The 22871-nt window shown below is 57.4% G+C and overlaps 1 protein-coding gene across 3 annotated transcripts in view; it reads left to right on the forward strand.

Annotated features, from left to right (window-relative positions):
- Nucleotides 1-16930, forward strand: part of CERK (ceramide kinase) — a 52472-nt gene extending 35542 nt beyond the window's left edge. The window contains exons 7-13 of one of the 3 annotated variants that reach the window (XM_007672507.2): nt 5362-5436; nt 6751-6903; nt 8585-8690; nt 9858-9934; nt 11168-11373; nt 13387-13610; nt 14305-16930. In XM_007672507.2, coding sequence (XP_007670697.1) covers nt 5362-5436; nt 6751-6903; nt 8585-8690; nt 9858-9934; nt 11168-11373; nt 13387-13610; nt 14305-14377 — 914 coding nt within the window. In that variant the 3' untranslated portion in view covers nt 14378-16930. The remainder of the gene's footprint in view (nt 1-5361; nt 5437-6750; nt 6904-8584; nt 8691-9857; nt 9935-11167; nt 11374-13386; nt 13611-14304) is intronic. The other 2 variants (XM_039914049.1, XM_029079018.1) reach the window with 2 other exon arrangements.
- The last annotated feature ends 5941 nt before the right edge of the window (nt 16931-22871 follow it).

Here is a 22871-nt window from a genome sequence, read left to right on the forward strand (position 1 = left end):
TTAGAACCCAGGTCCTTTTGATTCCCGGGCCCTTACTCTCTCCATCAGGCCACACCGCCTTGCTTCCCTGAGACCTGCGGGAGGTGCCGGGGAGATGCTGGACGGCACCCCACCCTCCGGGTCCCTGCGGCCCCGGCCCCCGGGCCCGCCCCATGCTGGACCGGCAGGCCCGGTCACCCTCCGTGGGAAGGAATCGGGTCCCCCCGGGACACGCCGGAGAAACCGGAAGAACTGCACCGCCTGCCCCGGGGCAGACCGTCCTCGGGGAACGGCCGCGGGTCGGAACCCGGCTCCCTTTCTCCCCCGGCCCCCCGGTTCGCGTCAGTGCCCCGAAGCCTGGCCATTTAGCCTTGAAAGATTCGACTCCAGAAGGATCCGGAGGGAGCTTAGAGCACAGTTTGATTTCTCCCGACGCTCGGGCGAGCTGTTAGGTAATGATAAACACTTCTTTCTTCATTCTTCGAGCTCGTTCCCGAGCTTCTAATTATTAAAAGAATCGTATCTTTATAGACGTGATGCATAATCTGCCCAGATCGCTACTTCCCCGGGGCTTCTGATTAAATTGGGGGCAATTTAGATACCCGATTGCCTTTCAAAGGATGGGGGGAAACAGAAGTTAAAAGAAGGGTCAGGCAGCCGCGGTAAAGCGAAAGGAAGATGTTTAAATAAATAAAAGTACTCAATCACGGGTATCGCTAAAGTGAACCGACACCCGCTATTCCAGAATTCGTTCCCTCCCGAGTTTCCATAGTGCCCTGTCACGTGTAGATGAAATATGGGCCCGGGAGTCAGAAGGATCTGGGTTCTAGTCCCGGCTCTGCCGCTTGCCTGCTGTGTGACCTTGGGCCAGTCACTTCACTTCTCTGGACCTCAGTTCCCTCATCTAGGAATTGGGGCTTAAGACTTTGAGCCCCATGTGGGACAGGGACTGGGTCCAACCGGAGAAACTTGTAACTACCCCTGTGCTTAGAACAGTCCCTGGTACATAGTGAGTGCTTAACAAATGCTGCGGTTATCATCATTATCATTATTATTATTGTTGTTGTTGTCCTTACCCATTTTGAAAGGAGGCCGCCGAGAGAGGAGAGATCCCCCTCACGTTTGCTAGTGACCGTCACGGATTTTCCTGCGGTCTGGTTCGGACGTCCGCCTGGTTTCCCCGGGGCCCGGAGGCAGAACTCCTTCCCTTCCGCTCAAGTGTGTGTTTCTGTTGGTTTTGTATTTGAGGCCTCTTTGAACCGAGTCCGTCGCCAAAGCCCCCAGAGCCGAGGGCTAAGATTGAAAGGCAGAGAGCTTAAAGGGTAGAGCGAAGCAGCAGACGCCCCACGTCGAGCTAAGGCCAGCGTCTTCCGCCGGGACGTGAAGATGGAAAAACGGGGGCGCCGGCGGCCCCGGGGGGCGGGAGTCTCCGAGAGGCCGCCTTTTGGGAGCCGTCGATGAGAGGGCTTCCCCGGGCCTCGGCGACGACGGGTGGGCGGGTGGGAAAGAACGGGGCGGGGGGGCAGGGGTGCCCTCGGGGTTTTGAGGTTGTAGAAGACTGGACGTTTAAAGGGATAGAGAATTCCCAGGGATCACAGAGCACTGTACTAAGTACTTATCACAGAGTAGGCACTTAACGAATACCATAAAATAAAGACCAAAATATGACGGAGTTGGTAGACACATTCCCCGCCGACCTCGAGCTTACGGTCTAAAGGACAAGCCGCGGTCCGATCGCAGGAGCTGACGGGATTTCCACTGGGGACCCCTATTGCATCCGCAGCGGCTCCTGAAGATCATCAGTGCCTTGCGGGCAGGGAACGTGTCTACCAGCTCTGTTGTACTGTGCTCTCCTAAGCGCTCAGCGTGAAATAAACGCTCAGGAAATGCCACCGACCGACGTATTGGTCCTCGCCTGGGAGGCAGAGCTGAGATCCCACTGGGCCGGGGGGGAGGTTCTGCTCCTCCCTCCGAAAGACGGCGCAGCCAGGTAAGGAGGCAGCCAAAACCAGACGAGACGGAGGAAGAATAGCATTTCCGTTTCAGGGTCATCAATCGATCGTATTCATTGAGCGTCCCCTGGGTGCCGTGCACGATACCGAGCGCTTGGGACAGTACGGTGTGAGTCCATAGGCGTGTTCCCTGCCCACAACGAGCTGACGGTCTAGAGGGGGAGACAGACGTTAATGTGAATAAGTGAATGACAGGATAGGGATGAAAGTGCTGTGGGGTGAGGGAGGGGTGAATCGTGGATGCAAAGGTGATCCAGAAGGGAGCAGAAGAAGAAAAAAGGAGGGCTTAGTCGGGGAAGTCCTCTCGGGTGGGGGGAGAGATGTCTGTTGGAAATAAAGTGGGAGGGCGTCCCAGGCCCGAGGCGGGGAAGAAGCCTTTCCCTCTGGTCTGACTGAGCTCAATCCATCAGTGGTGTTTATTGAGCGCTTACCATGTGCAAAGCACCGTACCGAGCGCTTGGCAGAGCCCAACCCGGTTGAGTTGGTAGACGTGCTCCCTGCCCCCAAGGAGAGATGGCTTGAGCCCCTTCATCTCGGAGCCGCGGTGGCTCGGCATTCTAGGCCGAGCTTCCAAATGGTTCCCGACGGGTTGTGTGACACGCTGTGAGATTTGCGAATTAGCCTGAAGGCTTTGCACGTCCTCGTCCCTTAATATACGTACATACGTATAGACATATATATTAGATGTCGGCTTACCGAGCTCTGGAGAGTTTCTCTTCGATACCGTCTTTCCGAAATTAAAAACAGCCGCAGATCCGGGCAGGGATGGGCACATTATTGGCCTTCGGGCTCCCTCTTTTGCCAGCCCGGATCCTAGAACGGTTTTCTTTTTTGGGTCGCAATAAGCCTAAAGCAGAGAGGAGCCACGATACAAGGCAGGCCCGTCCGTAACGTTCCCGTGGTTGCGGATATTCCGCATCAAAATGAATCAGGGTATCTCCGTTCTGCGATGTGAGAATTAATTATCTGAGTCGGGTCACTTTTCTGCTACCACTATAAAGGGAACAGATATTTTTAATCCGGTCTCGGTCTTCGGGGTCATCGTGAAACGGGTCATCTGGGTTGGTGTCCGACGCGCATCGGGAATGGACACGGCGTGCCGGGAAAAGCCCGGGGCAAAGGCTTCGGTCGTCCCCCGGGGCCCCTCAGAGGTGTCTCTTCATTTTCTTTCGCCCTTCTGCCGGAGAAATATCTTCCCCGTAGAAACGAACACAGACCCTTGGCTAAAATCATTCAGTAGAGCCTACCGAGAAGCAGTGCAGCCTAGCGGATAGAGGCCGGGCCTGGGAGTCAGAAGGACCTGGGTTCTAATTCCGGCTCCGCCGTTTGTCCGCCGTGTGACCTTGGGCAGATCACTTCATTGGGCCTCAGTTACCTCAGCTGGAAAATGAGGATTAAGACTGAGCGGTGAGTGGGATAGGGCTTGTGTCTAACCCGATTAGCTTGTATCTACCCCAGCGCTTAGTACAGTGCCTGGGATGTAGCACTTAACAAATACCAGGATTGTCGTTATTATTAGTATTATCATTATTCTTATATATAAAGTGTCCCCATAAAGGCATTCTCCCATCTGCGGTAATGCATTTTAAGAGAAGCAGCGTGGCTCAGTGGAAAGAGCATGGGCCGGGGAGTCGGAGGTCATGGGTTCAACTCCCAGCTCTGCCGCTTGTCAGCTGTGTGACTTTGGGCAAGTCGCTTCACTTCTCTGGGCCTCAGTTATCTCATCTGTAAAACGGGCGCCAAGACCGTGAGCCCCACGTGGGACGACCTGATCACCTTGTTCCTCCCCAGCGCTTAGAACAGTGCTTTGCACATAGTAAGCGCTTAACAAATGTCATTATTATCATTTTCTTTCACATTTGGCCTGGCGGTGCAAGATTTAGGTGTCTGGACCTCCCCCACCCTGCCCCCGGCCACCACCGCAGAGCCCATTAATTATATTCATTCATTCAATAGTATTTACTGAGCGCTTACTATGTGCAGAGCACTGTACTGAGCGCTTGGAACATACAAATGGGCAACAGGTAGAGTCAGTCCCTGCCCACTGACGGGCTTACAGTCTCATCGATATAAATAAAGTGTTCCCATAAATGCATTCTCCCATCTGTGGTAATGCATTTTAAGAGACGCAGTGTGGCTCAGTGGAAAGAGCATGGGCTGGGGAGTCAGAGGTCATGAGTTCAAATCCCGGCTCTGCCGCTTGTCAGCTGTGTGACTGTGAACAAGTCACTTCACTTTTCTGGGCCTCAGTGACCTCATCTGTAAAATGGGGATTAAGACTGTGAGCCTCACGTGGGACGACCTGATGACCCCGTATCTCCCCCAGCGCTCAGAACGGTGCTCTGCGTATAGTAAGCGCTTAACAAATACCGACATCATCATTATTATTATTACGACCACCAATGGGGGTCGATGAGAAGACACCCCAACAAACATTCCCGAATTCAGAGGCAACCATTAGTTCCCGGGAACGGTCCTGCCCCTTCTCCGGCCGGCGGGAAGAGGGGATACCTCATCCATTTTAGCGGTTACCTTATCTCCAGCCGTTACGGCGGCCTGTTTTTGTGCGGTGGAGGGAGAGGTAATTTCCCAAGTGGGATTATGGATCGCTCACGGGGCTTTCAGTCTGCAGCGCGCAGTTTTATTTGTCTTTCTTCTTGCACGTTTAATAGGGGAAGCACGGAAGAAAGGGGAGTGGGTCCCCAGCTCTTCTTGCAGAATTAGAGGGACAGAAGCAGCGTGGCCCAGTGGCTAGAGCCCGGACCAGGGGGCTAAAAGGACCTGGGTTCTAATCCCAGCCCCATCCCTTGTCTGCTGTGGGACTTTGGGCAAGTCGCTTCTCGTAGCAGCGAGGCACAGAGGATAGAGCACGGGCCCGGGAGTGAGGAAGTCACGGGTTCCATCGTGGGCTCCGCTTCTTGTCTGCCGTGTGACCTCGGGCAAGTCATTTAATTTCTCTGGGCTTCAGTGACTTCATCTGTAAAATGGAGATCGAGACTGTGAGCTCTACATGGGACAGGGACCGTGTCCAACCCGATTTGCTCGCATCCACCCCAGCCTTACCAGTGCCCGGCCCGTAGTAAGCGCTTAACGATAATTATCATAACATCATAATAATATCACTCATGATATTATATCATAGTAATGATTATTCTCTGGGCCTCGGTTCCCTCACCTGTGAAACGGGGATGAAGACTGTGAGCCCCGAGTGGGACAGGGACTGTATCCCACCTGACAGCCTTACATCTCTCCCGGGCACTTAGAACAGTGCCTGGCACAGAGTAAGCCCTTAACGGAACCCATAAAAAAAATATATATATATATATATTGTCATTTCTTGATGAAGAATTTGTTTTTCTCCCTCTGACAGGTTCGACAGACTGTGTTTGCTACGCAACGGTCGGTACCAACGATCCAGTCACGTCGGCATTGCATATTATCGTCGGTAGGTGTCATTCAGTCATTCGATTCTCAGTTCATTGAGTCGTATCTATTGAGCCTCCTCCGCCCCGCGGCGATCCATCCTTTCGTCGTGGTTGGAAAGAGTCATTCGTTCATTCCCTCATTCGATGGTATTTATCGAGCGCTTACTGGGTGCAGAGCGCTGTACTAAGCGCCTGGGAGAGTACGATACAATAAACAGACACATTCCCTGCCCGCAACGAGCTTACGGTCTAGACTGGGGAGACAGACATCCATACAGGTGAATGCAACTACAGACCGCGGAAGCCGATAAACATTTCCGGGAACCTCTTAGAGCAAGTTTGTTAAGCGCTTACTGTGTGCCGAGCGCTGTTCTAAGCGCTGGGGTAGATAAAGGGTAATCAGGTTGTCCCACGTGAGCCTCCCAGTCTTAATCCCCATTTTACAGATGAGGTAATGGAGGCACAGAGAAGTTCAGTGACTCGCCCAAAGTGACACAGCTGACAGGTGGCAGAGCCGGGATTAGAACCCATTACCTCTGACTCCTAAGCCCGGGCTCTTTCCACTGAGCCACGCTATTTTTTTATTAGCTCCTGCCGCCGGGCAGGCAGTCGGTCTGTCGGTCGGTCGTATTTATTGAGCACTTACCGTGTGCAGAGCACTGTACTAAGCGCTTGGGAAAGTACAGTGCAGCAGGTAACAGAGACATTCCCTGCCCACAACGAGCTTTCAATCTAGGGGGACGTGAGCTCCCAGGGTCGTTAAAAGTGCAGCATGGGAGGAAACGGTCAGGTGCGCGGTGGTGGTCTCGGTTTCCCCATTGGCTTCGTTGGATCTACCCAGCGGACTGTTTCCCGTAACAGTCTTGGGATCTACAGCAAGCCCAGAGTTCTCGTGAGAACCCTACCAGTTCTTCACGCCAGTTGGCCTCCTGAGAAACAGACCCCAGATAGGAGGCCCGGGCCTGGAAGTCGGAAGGTCCTGGGTTCTAATCCCGGGTCCGCAGCACCTCTGCTGCGTGACCTTGGGCCGGTCACTTCACTTCTCTGGGCCTCAGTTCCCCCACCTGCAAACTGGGGGTGAAGGCTGTGAGGCCACGTGGGCCGGGGACCGTGTCCAACCCGAATAGCTCGTATCCGCCCCAGCACTTAGAACGGCGCCTGGTTCACAGTGAGCACTTAAACACCACTGTTACATTATCGTCGTCGTTATTAATATATGACGAATGATAACGCTTCCCATTTCGGACCGCGGAAGGCCTGCGTTCCCGCCCCGCCCGCGGAACGTAGTGAGTCCCGAGGCCTGCCGGAGCTTGAAATCTGTCTGCTCTCCACAGGCGACTCCCTGCCCCTGGACGTCTCTTCGGTCCATCACGACGACACGTTTCTGAAGTACTCGGTCTCCCTGCTGGGCTACGGGTTTTATGGGGACATTCTGAGAGACAGCGAGAAGAAGCGGTGGATGGGTCTGATCAGATATGACTTTTCGGGTAACGGGGCCAACGCCGACTCTCCCCTAGGGAAGGGAGGGGAGGGGAGACAGACGGCAGCGGAGGCCGCGGATCTGGGCCGGGTCCGAGGGTCGGCGCCGTCCCGGGCCCGGAGGCCCGTCTCGCCGCCGAGGGGGCCGTCCCGATTCTGACCGGGTCGCCGGGGAAGCAGAGCTTCCCGGAGACTCGCGCCGGGTTGCCGCGCTCCTCTTTGAGGGTGCCGCTTCTCCGAACCCGCCCGTCTTCGGTTAACGCTGCGTCCCGCTCACGCTTCTCGGCTGGGGCTCGGCTCCGGTTTGGAAGGGGTCGGCGATGACGCCTGTCCTCTGGTTCGGAGCAGCGCGGCCTGGCGGAGAGAGAGCCCGGGCCTGGGTTCTGATCCCGGCTCCGCCGCCCGTCTGCTGCGGGATCTTGGGCAGGTCTGCTTGTCTGCTTGTTTTGTTGTCTGTCTCCCCCTTCTAGACTGGGAGCCCGTTGTCGGGTAGGAATTGTCTCTAGAGAAGCAGCTTGGCTCCGTGGAAAGGGCCCGGGCTGGGGAGTGAGAGGTCATGGGTTCTAATCCCGGCCCCGCCACTTGTCAGCTGGGTGACTTTGGGCAGGTCACTTCACATCTCTGGGCCTCAGTTCCCTCATCTGGAAAATGGGGATGAAGACTGTGAGCCCCGTGTGGGACAACCTGGTTACCTTGTATTCCACCCCAGCGCTTAGAACGGTGCTGGGCACATAGTAAGCACTTAAATACCATTATTATTATTAACAGATGCCATCACTGTTATTATTATCTGTTGCCGAATTGTACTCCAAGCGCTTAGTACAGTGCTCTGCACACAGTAAGCGCTCAATAATACGATCGAATGAATAAAAGTCACTTCACTTCTCTGGGCCTCAGTGACCTCATCTGTAAAATGGGGATTAAGACTGTGAACCCCGTGCGGGACGGGAACTGCGTCCACCCTAATCAGGATAATAATGTTGGTATTTGTTAAGCGCTCACTACGTGCAGAGCGCTGTTCTAAGCGCTGGGGTGGACATAGGGGAATCAGGTCATCCCACATCCCACTGTGGGGCTCACAGTCTTAATCCCCATTTTGCAGATGAGGTCACTGAGGCACAGAGAAGTTAAGTGACTCGTCCACAGTCACACAGCTGCCGAGTGGCAGAGCCGGGATTCGAACTCATGACCTCTGACTCCAAAGCCCGTGCTCTTTCCACTGAGCCACGCCGCTTCTCTAGCCCAGTGCTCGGTACACTGCTTGGGACATAGGAAGCCCTTAATAAAACACCATTAAAACAAAGCAGTCACAGAGGCTTTGGGAATAGCCAGCCCCCATCCAAGGGGAAGCTCCCCGTGGGCAGAAAGGTGCCTTCCCCCGTGCTTAGTTCAGTCCACTGAACTTTGTAGGTGCTCAGTCAATACTAACACCACCTATCTGCTGCGTGACCTTGGCCAAGTCACTTCATTTCTCCATGCCCGTTTCCTCGTCTGTAAAACGGGGATGAAGCCTGGGAGTCCTATGGGGGACGAGGGACCGTATCCAACCCCATTATCTTCCATCCCCCCCAGCGCTTACTGCGTTACCCGGCACGTAGTGAGCGCTTAACGAATGCGACCATTATCATCGTCATTCAGATTTCCGAAGGCATTATCCTCTCCCGGAATAACGTCGGTGTTGTCTTTCAGGTCTCAAGACCTTCCTGTCTCATCATTACTACGAGGGCACGGTGTCCTTCCTGCCGGCTCAGCACGCGGTGGGATCTCCCCGAGATAAAAAAGGATGTCACACAGGGTACGTCCCTGACCTCCGGGGTTTCGGGGGGGCCGGGAGATGGAAGGCGCCTTCGTTCACCCCCACCCTCGGCCTCGCCGATCTTACGGCCAACTCTGTCATTTACTCCTGATAATGTCCGCCTCCGGACCGTTTGCTCTCTGAGGGCAGGGACCGTGTCCCCCGACTCTCGTTATTAGTCTCTCCCGAGCGCTCGGTCATTCGTTCAATAGTATTTATTGAGCGCTAACTCTGTGCAGAGCACTGTACTAAGCGCTTGGAATGGACACTTCGGCAACAGATGGAGACCATCCCTGCCCACTGATGGGCTCACAGTCTAATTGCAGTCCAATCCTCTGTACACGGTGAGTGTACACGGTGAGTGCTCACTAAAAACCACTGATTGATTACTGATTACTGATCGATCGGGAAGCAGCGTGGCTCAGTGGAAAGAGCCTGGGCTTCGGAGTCAGAGGTCATGGGTTCGACTGCCGGCTCTGCCCCTCGGCAGCTGCGTGACCGTGGGCGAGTCGCTTCGCTTCTCTGTGCCTCGGTTCCCTCATCTGTAAAATGGGGATTAACCGTGAGCCCCACGTGGGACGACCCGACGACCCCGTATCTCCCCCGGCGCTTAGAACGGTGCTCGGCACATAGTAAGCGCTTAACAAATACCAGCATCGTCATTATTATTATCACAACAATCCAGCCCTCGCCGGCTAAATTAAGGGCTAACCGGCAGCCTGTTAATGTTGTCGGCGGTGACGTTTAAGGACGACCTGTCGAGTGGGAGCTGGACCGATTTTAGGTTGAATCCGGATATCGCCCACCCCAGACATTCCCCCAACCCAGCCACACGCGGCCAGAGATTCACAGTCAAAACCGCGTCTCGAGACGTCCCTGGTTCGGCATGCAACCCTCGTGATTCTGATCAAAGGTGGGAGAGAACAGCTGTGGAGGAGACATGTTAAGGAGATGGATGAAAAGACCTTTTGTAGATGGCGCCCTTTTAGGGGGGGAGTAAACAAACGCTCGGTGGAAGGGTCAGACTTCCGAACTTTATCGAAACCTTAAAAATGGGGCTTTTTAAGAATAAAACTTATGCATCCCATCATGCTGTTTATTTGGGAGTGGAACAGATACGGACCTGCTCCAGGGGAAAAAAAATCAACAAGATTTTTTGTCTTTCAGATGTTTCGTTTGCCGGCAAAGTAAGCAGCAACTGGAAGAGCAGCAGAAAAAAGCGTTGTACGGCTTGGAGAATACAGGTACCGTACAGAGTTTTGGGGGGTGGGGAGGGCCCCAGAAAACTCTAGCCTACTGACTCAGACACGGTCCGGCCAAGCTTTCAGAGAAAAATCCCCACCCGCAGTGAAACGGCCCCACCGCTTGTCTGCTGTGTGATCTTGGGCAAGTCACTTGTAGCTTCTGTGCCTCAGTTACTTCCGTAAAATGGGGATTAAAACGGTGAACCCCATGTGGGACACGGACTGGGTCCGACCTGATTAGACTGTATCCGCCCCAGCGCTTACAACCGGGCCTGGTAACCTAGTGAGCGCTTAATGAATAGCATTAAAAAAAAAAGGAAACGACCAGCTGGGCTCACTGGTTTGGTTTTGTGGTGCCTTCACCTTATCCCCAGCTAGAGGTCTGGTCAGACGCCTCTGTGGGACGGACCCGTGAGGTTTGATTCTGTGGTGTGTTCACCTTACCCTCATCCAGTCGGAGGTCTGGGCAGACCCCTCGGGAGGGCCAACCCGTACGGTTTGGTTCTGTGGCGTGTCCCCGAACCCTCATCCAGTCGGAGGTTCCGGTCGGACCCCTCAGGAGGACGGAACTGTGTGGTTTGATTCCGTGGTGCGTTCCCCTCGCCCTCTTCCGCACACTGCGCTCCTCTACCGCTGACCTTCTCACCGGGCCTCCGTCTCGCCTGTCCCGCCGCCGACCCCTGGCCCACATCCTGCCTCTGGCCTGGAACGCCCGCTCTCCTCAAATCCCACAGACAATTACCTTCCCTCCCTTCAAAGCCTTATTGAATAATAATAATAATTATGGTATTTGTTAAGCGCTATGTGCCAAGCACTGTTCTAAGCGGTGGAAACAAGCAAATCGGGTTGGACACGGTCCCCGTCCCGCGTGGGGCTCACCGTCTCAATCCCATTTTCCAGATGAGGTAAGTGAGGCCCAGAGAAGTGAAGCGACTGTCCAAGGTCGCAGAACGGATGAGCGGAGGAGCTGGGATTAGAACCCGTGACCTTCTGACTCCCAGGCCCGGGCTCTGGCCACTACGTCATGCTGCTTCCCCCGCCCCAGGGCGAGCGCAGTTCGTCTGACCGGGGCAAGTACAGAGCTCGAGCTGAAGGGTCGGGGCCAGAGGAGGGGTGTGTTTAGTCCCACGTGTAGTTCGCCGGTGCTTTTCCTTCCTCGGGCCTCGACGTCCTCGACGGATCGGGAGCCGGGGCAGCCCCGGAGGCCGAAACGGTCGGGTTTTCGCCTTGCAGAGGAAGCCGAAGAGTGGAAGGTGGTCCGGGGGAAGTTTCTGGCCATCAACGCGGCCAACATGAGCTGCGCTTGCCCCCGGAGCCGGAAGGGCCTCTCCCCGGCCGCTCACCTGGCCGACGGCTCCGCGGATCTCATCCTGGTCCGGAAGTGCTCCCGCTTCAACTTCCTGCGTTACCTTCTGCGGCACACCAACCGGGACGACCAGGTAAGGGGCCGGAGGGCCGGGAGGTAGGGAAGGAGGTGGGGCTTTCCGGGAGACGGGGCCCAAGCCAGCCGTCGACGGTATTTATCGAGCGCTCACTGCGAAGCGCTGAGCAGCGGCAGAGCGGAGACTAGCTGGGACCCGGCTTTCTATCACCAGACCGTGCCGCGTCCATAAATGCTAACCTTCAAGCCGGGGTAAATAACAGTAATAATCGTACTGTTCCTTAAGCGCTTGTGATAGGTAGGTACAGGTTAATCGGGCCGGACACGGTCCCTGGCCCACCCGGCGCTCACGGTCTAAAGGCAAGGAAGGGCGGGTATTGAACCCCCCATTTTCCAGATGAGGAAAGAGAGGCCCAGAGAATAAGAATGAAAATAATCTGACCCCCAAGCCCCGGCTTTTTCCATTGAGCCACGCTGCTTCTCCCAATTTTGTAAAGCGCTTACCGTGTGCCAAGCACTGTTCTCAGCACTGGGATAGATACGAGGTTAACAGGTCGTCCCCAGCAGGACTCACGGTCTTCATCCCCGTTTTAAAGATGAGGTAACTGAGGCACAGAGAAGTGAAGTGACTGCCCAAAGTCACACAGCTGACAAGTGGCAGATCAGGATTAGCACTCACAACCTCTGACTCCCAAGCCTGTGCTCTTTCCACTGAGCCATGCTGCTTCTCTCTCTCTCCTCAGAAACCTGCGGGACTTTCCCCCCATCCTTCTTAGCAAGAAACATCTGCCTCTGGGCTCCAGGACGCTCCGTCCGTTCACCTCTCCCTATCCCCTCCTCTTCCCCCTACTTTCTAAAATCCACCTTCTCTAGAGCGTAGGCTCGTCGTGGGCAGGAGATGTGTCTCACCGACTCTGTTGCATTGTACTCTCCTAAGTGCTTAGGATAGTGCTCTGCACATAGGAAGTGCTCCGTTGATTGATTAACTGACCTCCAATCTGGGCTTCGTTCTAATTCTCTCTCACTAGCCTCTTACCGCCCACCTTCCCACCCGGAATTCCCTCCCCCTTCATATCCAGCGGACCTCAGATCCTCGTCTCCGAAGCCCTCCCGAAATCCCACCTCCTCCAGGAAGCTTTCCTAGATTCATTTGTCTTCATCCCCCCCCCCCCGACCCGGCACCTAGCGAATAGAGTCCGGGCCCGGGAGTCGGAAGGACCTGGGTTCTAACCCCAACTCCGCCACTCGTCCGCTGGGTGACCTTGGACAGGTCACTTCACTCCTCTGGGTCTCAGTTCCCTCATCTGTGAAAGGGGGATGAAGACCGTGAGCCCCCTGTGGGACAGGGACTGTGTCCCCCCGATTACCCGGGATCTACCCCAGCGCTTCGAACAGTGCTTAACAGATGCCATCATTATTGTCATTATTACTTACCGGTTCCCACGCTCTGCTATCTAAGCAGTTCTTCCTCCTCCGGAAGTGACTTCGTCCGTCCCCTGAAGCAGCGTGGCTTAGTGGAAGGAGCCCGGGCTTGGGAGTCAGGGGTCGTGGGTTCTAATCCCAGCTCCGCCACTCGTCGGCTGCGTGACCTCGGGCGGGTCACTTAACTTCTCGGTGCCTCAGTCACCTCATCTGTAAAAACGGGGATTAAAAAATGTGAGCCCCACGAGGGACAATCTGATTACCCCGTATCTCCCCCAGCGCTTAGAACAGTGCTCTGTACACAGTAAGCGCTGAACAAATACCATAATCATTATTAGAGCGTAAGCTCTCACCCTCCCCGGCATCCGGGATGGGGCTCTCGCACCCAGAAAGCGCTGCGTAAATCCCGTCGGGAGCCTGAGCTCAAGAGCGGAACGGCCGTCGCTTGGGCCACCGGTCGGAGAACGGGAGGGACGGCGGGCCGGTGAAAGCGCCCCGCGCTCCCGGGAGGGGCACCTCCGTCCCAACCCAGGGGCCGGATCGAGCCGGATCGGGTCCCCCGGGGAAGCCAGCTGGCGGCGCGGGCGACTTGGGGGCCGGGCCCCTCGGCCACCGTTGGGCAGCCACCCCCTCCCTCTTCTGCGGGCAGTTTGACTTCACGTTTGTGGAGGTCTACCGCGTCAGGAAGTTCCGGTTCGCGTCGAAGCATTCAGAAGAGGAGGACGCGGCCGGCCGGCCCGGCGGGCCCAAGCCCCCGGGCCCCGCGTGCGGGGACCACCCCGCCCCCTGCTGCTGCGGCCGCTGCGGACCCCTGGGCGGCAGCACCTGGAACTGCGACGGGGAGATCCTCAACAGCTCCGCCATCGAGGTCAGGTGGGTCTCGCCCCCGGCGGCGGCCGGCCGGCGGCGGTCGTTGCCGACGCGCAGTCCGGCAAGCCGGGAACGGGGCCGGCGCCCCGTCTGCTTCTCTTTGATTTCGATGCCCGGCTGGGCCTTCGCAGAACCGTCCTCCGGAATCCCGCGCCCGAGGTCCGGCCTCCCACCGGCCTCGGCTGACGCGCTCGAGGCGTGGGCGCCGCTAGGAGACGAGGGAGTCGGGGACGCCGCCTCATCCGGCGCTTTAAAGCCGACGGAGAGGAGCTTCTGTCTGATGCGGGCCTGGATGGGCGGCCTTTGGAGGGTCTTGAGGAGCGGGGAGACGTGGGCCGGACGTCTCTGTAGAAGAGTGATCCGGGCAGCGGGGTGAAGTAGGGACTGGAGTGGGGAGAGACGGGAGGGGGGGGAGGTCGAGGAGGAGGCAGATCCAGTCGTCGAGGCGGGATAGGACGAGCGCGCGGATCGGCTTGGCAGCGGTTTGGGTGGAGAGGAAAGGGCGGAGCGTTGTGGAGGTTGAACTGACAGGATCCGGTGACAGACCGAATGTTAAATAGCCGCTCTCCCACCCCAAGGCCGGGAGCTTCATGGGGGACGAGGACCAGGTCTGGACCCGCCCGACTGTCCCTTACGTCGACCGGCCCGTACCAGATACCAGGATTACCTGGGGTTCAATGCGATCTCTGGGTTTCAGGGTTCACTGCCAGTTGCTGCGCCTCTTTGCCAGAGGAATCGAGGAGAAGCCCAGACGGGAAGAGCGGAGCTGAGGAGCGTCACCGGGGTCGCCCGCCGCCTCGCTAGCGCCCATCTCCACGTCACCTTTAGGAAAAAAAAAAATCCGTCGGACAGAGTAGGCTGACGTCCATTTGACATTCGGAGTTTATTTTTGATAGCTATATTTTAATTTTAGAAGGAAAAAAAGTCCCCGTACGTCAACCGTGCATGTATGTCTTCAGCCTTTGGACTTTGGTCCGAATCCTCCGCTTGTATTTCAGGATAATTCATTCCCCACACCCGCGTGGGTCACCCAAGAGACCGCGCCCGACCTTCCCCGCTTGCCGAAGGCCCAACTCGGTGGGAGTGCTGCGGTCACAACGGTGACGACGACAACTGTAGCCGCTCGGCCTGCAAATGAAGGCTAGTCCTTCTGGCTGGGAAGACTCTTGCTCCCAGGACTTGCTCACCTGGCTCTGCCTCCTTTCGTGGAGGGATCCCAAGATCACGTTCTCCTCCCTTTTCGTTTTCGATCCACCCTCCCCGTCCTGCGCCACGCAACTTTCCGGCGCCTCCGACCGCTCGGTCCAGGCCTCCGCATCCAGGAAGCGCTCGGTCGGTTGGGCCGACCGATTCACCCTGGCTCTGGACTGCTCAGCGTCACACCACCAGCTGAACGGGGAGTGTCTCCGTCGCTTTGACGTCGCCCCTTCCCCCGTGTCGGCTGCCCGTGCCTCTCAGAACGGAGCGTCCCCCAGCCGCTAACAAGGCCCGCGACAGTTTCCGGCTCGGGAAAGATGGCTCCCGAGAGAGTAGCTCTCGGAGGCAGAAACACAGGCAGAGAAAGTGGATTGTCAAGCCAGAATGCTTCTCGCTTGCTTTTCGTCTTTTCCGATTAGACGTAGAGCACGGCGTTGAGGCGGGGGTTGCTCTGTCTAGCTCCAGAGTGAGTTATTTTCATGTGGGATAAAGTGTGGGAAGGGGCTGGCCCTCCAAAGGTCACCGGGAGTTATTTCCCGTCAACGCTACTGATTGCAGAAGAGGAGTATCCTCTACCGCAGGGCAGAGCTTCTCCCCTTCAATGTCGCGTTGTCCCGTGACATTCTGACCGCCGAACGGTCCCTTTCACGAGTTCTGTTCCTCCTCCCTCCACCCCCGCTTGCAGGTCCGCGAAGTGCCGGCTTCGTGCCGTCATCCTGTGAGACGGGCGTGTGTGTGAAGGGATGTCTGTGACCCCGGGCCTGATTCCTCCTCTACCGCAGAAGCCCTCGAAAAGGCAGTTAATCAGAGGAAGCCGATTTCTTCCACCGAGGCCGCCGTCGTCTCGAGTTCCGTTGTCCTTGCCAAGCCGTCGTTCTGGGGTTCGTACTTCTGCGGTAGGCATGGGCAACGTAGTCTCGTTTCGGATAGGACGCTACGCAGCTTAGGATCTCCGTGTGAGCCTAGAGAGAACGCGAACGGAATTCGTGCGGTCTGATCCTCTCCCCGAATGCTTACCGGATGGAGTTTCCAAAGGAGTCACCGCAACACATCCTTGACATAGAAATATATACATACATGTGTATATACATGTATATTTTGGGACTTACTCAGCCCTTAGTATTCCGCAGTCCAGATTCATCCCGCGGTCCACGCCCGACCTCACGGGAGCTCCCTCCGCCTCCTCGGGGGGCTGCGGCCGCCCGGGGCCGACGGACGGCGGTCCGGCCGAAGCCCGGGGGAAACCCAGCAGGCGCCGGGAACGGTCGAGCGTCGACTGACCGACGAATGGAAAAGACCGGGTGCGGAGCCCGGCCCGGGGGGAGCCGGGAGATGCCCCGCGGCCTTGACCCCGTTGGGCTCGAGGAGCTTTCCAACCCGACAGCGGCGGAGCAGAGGACGAGGGCGGGTTTCTCCGGAACCTCCACGTTCCCCCTCCCGCCCCGGCCTGCCCGACCCGAGGTCGAGCACAGAGGGGATCGTGCCTCGGGAATGGCGGGAGTGGAAGGATCTTCCCTTCTGTCCCTCTCCCCTCCGACCTGCTGCTGCTGTCCAAAGGCCACCTCCCCTGCTGCGGCTAAACGGTCCGGCTAGCAGCTGGCCGAGGGGAGCCCCCACACCCGCGACCCCCTGCGACAGATCCCACCCCCCAGCGCCCCCGATCCCGCGGAGAGGGAGAGGAGGTGCTCTTAGAGAAGGAGAGCCCAGCGAGGAGGCCAGTGGGAGCGGAGGGTGTCCGGGCCGGCCCGCCCCGGGGAACGGCAGCTCGAATGGATGGTGGAGAGAGGGAGAGTCAACGAGTAGAAGGCGGCGACGGTGTAGTTGGATCCATTTTCTTTGTAGATCACGCAGACAGAAGAATTAAGCGACGATTATGCTTCTGTGATGTGGTCTGGCTACTCCGATTAAGGAAAAACAAAAAAGCTCTCTGCCCGCTTCTGTCTTAATTAAAAACAATTATGCACACGTTCCTTAAATACAGTCTCGGGATGGAAGTTAATGGATGGAAAAATGTAAGTTTAATTTTCTTTCTAATCTTGCGGGTTTCAAGATTAGGAAATGGTATATTTGATGTCCAGATGCATTTGGGAGAACTTCAAAACAATAAATTAACGTTGGACACAGTGGGACCGTGTTGACGTCACTGGGCCTTCCCGGGCACAGGGGGTGACCTCTCCTCCTTCCGCCCCCACCAAGCTTTCCGCCCTGGGATCCAGCTGCTGGGATCCGGTTGTTGGGGAGTGGAAGAGAATGTCCTCAAAATGGGGAGAGACGGCATCCGGGAAAACATTCCACATCCCTGCTCGCTTCCTCCCATTTACGCCCTCCCCCGTCCTCCGTGATACGCGTTTCCAGCTGGGACTCTGAGTCGGGCCAGGAAGACCGAGCCAACGAGCCAAAGGGTCCGGCTGTCGGGGTCAGCCCTTCCCCGATCTCCCAGACGAACCCCGTCTTCTAGACCGTGAGCCCGTTGCGGCCAGGGATCGTCTCTCTCTGTTGCTGAATTGTACTTCCCGAGGCCTCAGTGCTCTCCACACAGTAAGCATAATAAATACAATTGAACTGTACTTCCCGAGGGCTTAGTACAGTGCTCTGCACACAGTAAGCATAATAAATACAGTTCAGTGAATGAGTGAACGCCGGTGTTTCCATCAGAAAAAGTACCCACTGGCCCCTTTCCTCTCCTCACCCCCATAATAATAATATAAATAATGGTATTTTTTAAATGCTCGCTTCGTGTGAAGCACTGTTTTAACCACTGGGACAGATCCATGTTAATCAGGTTGGGCACAGTCCTTCTGCTTTTAGTGTAAGGGGGAGAGAAAAATGGGACTGAATCCCCATTTTACCGACGAGGACACAGAGGCCCAGAGAAGTGAAGTGATTTGCCCCAGGTCACACAGCAGGCAAGTGGCAGAGCCAGGATTAGAACTCGGGCCCTTCTGACTCCCAGGCCCGCGCCCTTTCCACTAGGCCTCGCTGCTTCTGTTGGATGGAGGTGGCCTCGTTACCTTCGGTCAGTGCTCCCTGAAGGCAGAGGGCCGGACAGGGTGCCCGGCGGGGGCTGACCACCGTGCGGGGGCCCCTACCTTCCGTTGGTGCCTTCCTCCAGGCGGGTGGGGGACCGACGGTCACTCGGCGGGTGGGTGGGTCTCCCGGTCAGCGCCGCCGTCCGTCCTGGGTGAGCAGCTGACCGTGCGGCACGCTCTCTTCTGTGTGACCTGTGCGTCGGCGTGCCGGCCGCCGTCTCGGGCTCCGGAGGGAGAGGAGTCCCCTTGGCCCCAGAGGTCGGGCCCGGCCCGGCCGAGCCCCCCGACCCGTCGGCCCGTGTCTCCGCTCGCCGTGCCGGCCGGGAGACCCGGGAAGCGAGGCGGATGTTCGGTGCCGACGTGCGGGCGAGATTCTGCCGCGGCCGGAAGTGTCCGGCGGTCTCCTGACGGGTTCCTGGGAGGCGGGAAAGATGGCGTTTAATTAGCGAGAGGAATGGACGCACCCGGCCCCGACCAAGAGGGTTTCCCCGGCCTGCGCTCTTCCGCCACAGATCGGGGCTCGGTCTCGTCGCCGGAGGCCACGGGGACGGACGCCTCTACTCTGGCCTGAATTCTGCCGACTGACGCGTGGCTCTCTCCGTCTGCCGGCCACAAGCCCCTCCGCAACGGGGCCAGGGCTTTCACCCCCAGTGGGTGGCCCCAAGTCCCGGGGCCCGGGCCTCGCCCCGGTGAGGTCCCCGCCGCCGCCCGGGGCGTGTTTTGGCTGAGCTTGAATCCAGCCGGTCTTTCCCCTCCCGGCCGGGGGCCCGGGCCCGCCTTCGACCCCAGAATCCATATTACCTTTACCTCGCCTCGTTCCCGACCTTGCAGGATCGTGTTTCCCATGTGCCTGAGTCCTTTGGAATTTGATCTCCGCAGGAGCTTAACGTGCAACTTCGGAAAGCGCACACACCCCACCGCCCTCTCGCACTCTCCCCAGGTGCAGGAGATAGCTGGGGGGGAAGAGGAACAGCTAAAAACGGGGGGTCCAAGTCTCCCAACTCTCCAGAGCAATGAAACAACAGTTATATAACACATAATACGTCGGTATTTGTTGAGCGCTTACTATGTGCCGAGCATTGTTCTAAGCGCTGGGGTAGACGCAGGGTCATCAGGTCGTCCCACGTGAGGCTCACAGTCTTAATCCCCAATTTACAGATGAGGTAACTGAGGCCCAGAGAGGTGAAGTGACTTGCCCACAGTCACACAGCCGACAGGTGGCAGAGCTGGGATTCGAACTCACGACCTCTGACTCCAAAGCCCGGGCTCTTTCCACTGAGCCACGCTGAACAGTTCACACACCAGGGACACCAGAAACATGCCGACCACTTTTCTAACAAAGATCAACCGACGGTATTTGAGCGCTCGCTGTGTGCGGAGCACTGTACTAAGCGCTTGGGAGGGTATAATACAGTCGAGTTGGTAGACACCATACCTCTGCCCTCGAGGGACTTAAATTCAAACTCCTCGCCTAACCCCCCAAACCCCATCTCTCCTCCTAAACTTTCCCTTTGAGCACCTAGTGAGTGCGGGGCACTTGCCTAGGCTCTTGGTGTAGGAACCCTAAAAGCAGAAGCTCGGGGCCCTGCCCTCCAGGAGCTGGCAATCTAGAGGGGGAGATTATTTTTGAAGATGCAGTCAAACGCCCTCTCCGGATCGTACCCTACCTGTGAGGGGAATGGCAGGGCCAGAACTGTGGAAATTAGTCGGGGAAGGCCTCCGGGGGAAAGGAGAAGAAAGAAGAAGAGAAAGGAGGAGGAGGAGGACACAGAGAAAGGAGGAGGAGGCGGCTATGGATGCTTGCGTCGACACGCCAAGGGATCCAACTGACTGGCTTCTCCACCACATACGCGATGTTTCTCTGCGGCGGATCTCGGTGATCTCGGAAACATATTTCCAATCCTGAAAGAGTTGTTTGGAACAGCAGTTTAGGAGCAGAAAAGCACACTCTCGTCGGGCAGGGTGATCCAGAAATGGATGAAAAATAACAGCGGACAGGCACAGCGCATCACCGCGCGCTAAACACGGAGAGCCGGGAGGCACCCAACGCCGGGCCCGGGGCCCCTCGGGCAGACAAGAGGGGCAGCCACTCCATCATTCGCCCCGCGAGACCGGGCGCCCTGAGAACCGCGAACGGGATGACCCGGGGCCAGAGTTTAAATACTCCGGGAAGTTTAACCGCCTCCGCGTCGAACGGAAACTCCTCACCACCGGATTTAAAGCCGTCATATCCCTCGCCCCCCTCCTACCTCACCTCCCTACTCTCCTACTCCAACCCAGCCCGCACGCTTGGCTCCTCTAATGCCGACCTCTTCACTGTCCCTCGATCTCATCTCTCTGACCGCTGACCTCTCATCCGGGTTCTGCTTCTGGCCCGGCAAGCCCTCCCTTTTCGTATCTGACAGACGGTGACTCTCCCCGCTTGGTGTGGTCTGAGGTGACGACTGCCCGTAGCCCGACCTCAGAGGAAGGAGCGGAAGCCGGGACGTCCGTCCAACCGCCGGGGAGGGAAATCCCGGCCACCGACGGCCCACGGCTTCCTCACCGGGACGAGGGTTCGGGGCCCGGCCCCCCGGCCGACAGCCGGGACTTCTCGGTCCCGGTCGTCGGGGATGGATCGGGCGGCGGTTAGGCCGGCACCCGGTCGCTGAGGGGACGTACAGGCCGGATTTGGCCGAGGGGGCCCAACCTGATGGCTACCGGGCAGCGTCCTCACAGGTGGTCCCGTCCCAATCCCGGGCCACGCGGGAGGACGCCTAAGACCAACAGATCCGAACGGTGCCAGAAGGTGCCGGGATCGACCCCTCCGAGGCCGACATTGCTTAGTGGGGGTGGGGGTACGTGTCTGCCCCCAAGACAGCCTCAGCCAGGGTACGAGACACACACAGACGAGAAGCAGCGTGGCTAGAGCCCAGATCTGGGAGTCAGAAGGCCCCGGGTTCTAATCCCGGCTCCGCCGCTCGTCTACCGGGTGATCTTGGTCAAGTCACTTCACTTCCCTGAGTCAGTTTCCTCGTCTGCAAAATGGGGACGAAGACTGTGAGACCTTCTAGGGACAGGGACCGTGTCCAGCCTGATTAGTTTGGATCTACCCCGACGCTTAGTACAGTGTCTGGCACACAGTAAGCATTTAACAAAAAGTCAAATTATTGGGTTGGGTTGGGTTGGGAGGCCAGCCAAGGGGGAGGCCCTCGGAACCGGAGCCAAGCGATAACGCTGCCCACTGGACCTCTCATCCCCCGTCGCGCTTGACATTTCGACCGCTCTTTAGAGCTCGCGACAGAGGACGGAAGTGAACAGTCGACTCTCTTCTTCCCCGAATACTGCGTCTTGGGTCGAAAAGGTCTTCCCTTGGGAAAAAAAATTAAAAATCCAAAAAACTGAGCTACCCCGGGACCAAACTCAAAAGGGCCTGCTGACACGGCAAAGAAATGTCACCAGGTTCTCCCCCCCGGGAAAATGGAGTCCAAAAGGGGATTTGGAGAGCATTTTACAAGGGACGCCTGAGCCAACGATAAATGATTTCTCCACCCTGTCAAGAGCAGAGGGCCGGCTAGGGGATGAGCAAGGCCGCTTAATGATCCACTGAGCATCTGAGTGTGTGCCGAGCGCCGTACCGAGCTGCCGAGAGGCATACGATGCGCGGAGGAGACACGAGCCGTGACCGCAAGGGGCTTACCTTCTCGAGACCGCGACGTAAAAGGCGACGGAGAGGAGATACGGGGGAGCCCAACAATCGCTTGAACTCCGTCGTCCCGGCGGAACGGGCTCCCGTGCTCAAACTCTGGGGCTGATGGCAGCTGGGCTCAAACCCGCTGACCACCCGGGATGCCGTCGGCCAGACGGGAAGGCCGGAGGTCCAGAACGTGTGACCTTTTTTAAAAACGGCAATCGTTAAGCACTTGCTGCGTGTCGGGCAGTGCTAATCAAGGCTAATCGGATCGGACACGGGCCCTGTCCCACAGTGGGGCTCGCGGTCCGAATCCCCATTCTCCAGATGAGGTACCCGAGGCCCAGAGAAGTGCCTCGCCCGAGGTCACAGGGCGGACGGGTGGCAGAGTCGCGATTAGAACCCAGGTCCTTCTGACTCCCGGGCCCGGCTCTAGCCCCTAAGCCGCGCTGCTTCCCCGTCCCCCCAGCGGTCACGGTGTCCGAGGGCCGGGCGTCGACCCGGATCGCTCGAGCCGGGGCCTCCTCGGCTCCACTTCTCCCGCCCGCCGGGGAGACGGTGACCCGTCCGGCCGTCCACCCGTCCGGCCGGCGTGTCGCTTGGAGGCGTCTCCCTGGGTCTCTCGGAGAAGGAACCCGCCCCCCCTCCCCCGGTTCCTGGAGCAGCCCCGGGAGCTCTGTGAAATTTGCTCAGACAATCCCTCTAGGTAGTCAATCTCGTAAAAGCGGCGATATTACAAAGTAAATACAAGGGAGCTGTTTGTTTAAGGTTATTACTGTGACCGACGGGGTAGTAAAACAATCTTCCTCCTGACAGGAGACATCGTCCCCCTTCCACGGTCCAATTCCAACTTCCTCCTCACCTCTGGGTCTCCGGCTCTTCCCGCGCTTCTCTACTTTCTTTCCTTTTCTTTACTCTGCCTCATTCCTTCTCTCTCTGCCTTTCTCCTGTCTTCCTCATCTCCTCTCTCTCCGTCGTCATAATAATGTTGGCATTTGTTAAGCGCTTACTATATACAGAGCGCTGTTCTAAACGCTGGGGTAGATACAGGGTGATCAGGTTGTCCCACGTGAGGCTCACGGTCTTCATCCCCATTTTACAGATGAGGGAACCGAGGCCCGGAAAAGTGAAGTGGCTCGCCCACAGTCACACAGCTGACAAGCGGCGGAGTCGGAATTTGAACCCATGACCTCCGACTCCCAAGCCCGGGCTCTTTCCGCTGAGCCACGCTGCTTGATCACGGCCCGTCCGCCTCCGTCTCCCTCCCGGCCCGCCGGCTTCGGTCTTTCCATTCGGTCACTGGGCCTTTGGGGGGTTTTCGCCAACTGACCCGACCTGGAAGTTTGGGTGACCGGGGGCCAACCCAGA

The sequence above is a fragment of the Ornithorhynchus anatinus genome, chromosome 14 (assembly GCF_004115215.2).
Source record: "Ornithorhynchus anatinus isolate Pmale09 chromosome 14, mOrnAna1.pri.v4, whole genome shotgun sequence".
NCBI lineage: Eukaryota > Metazoa > Chordata > Mammalia > Monotremata > Ornithorhynchidae > Ornithorhynchus > Ornithorhynchus anatinus.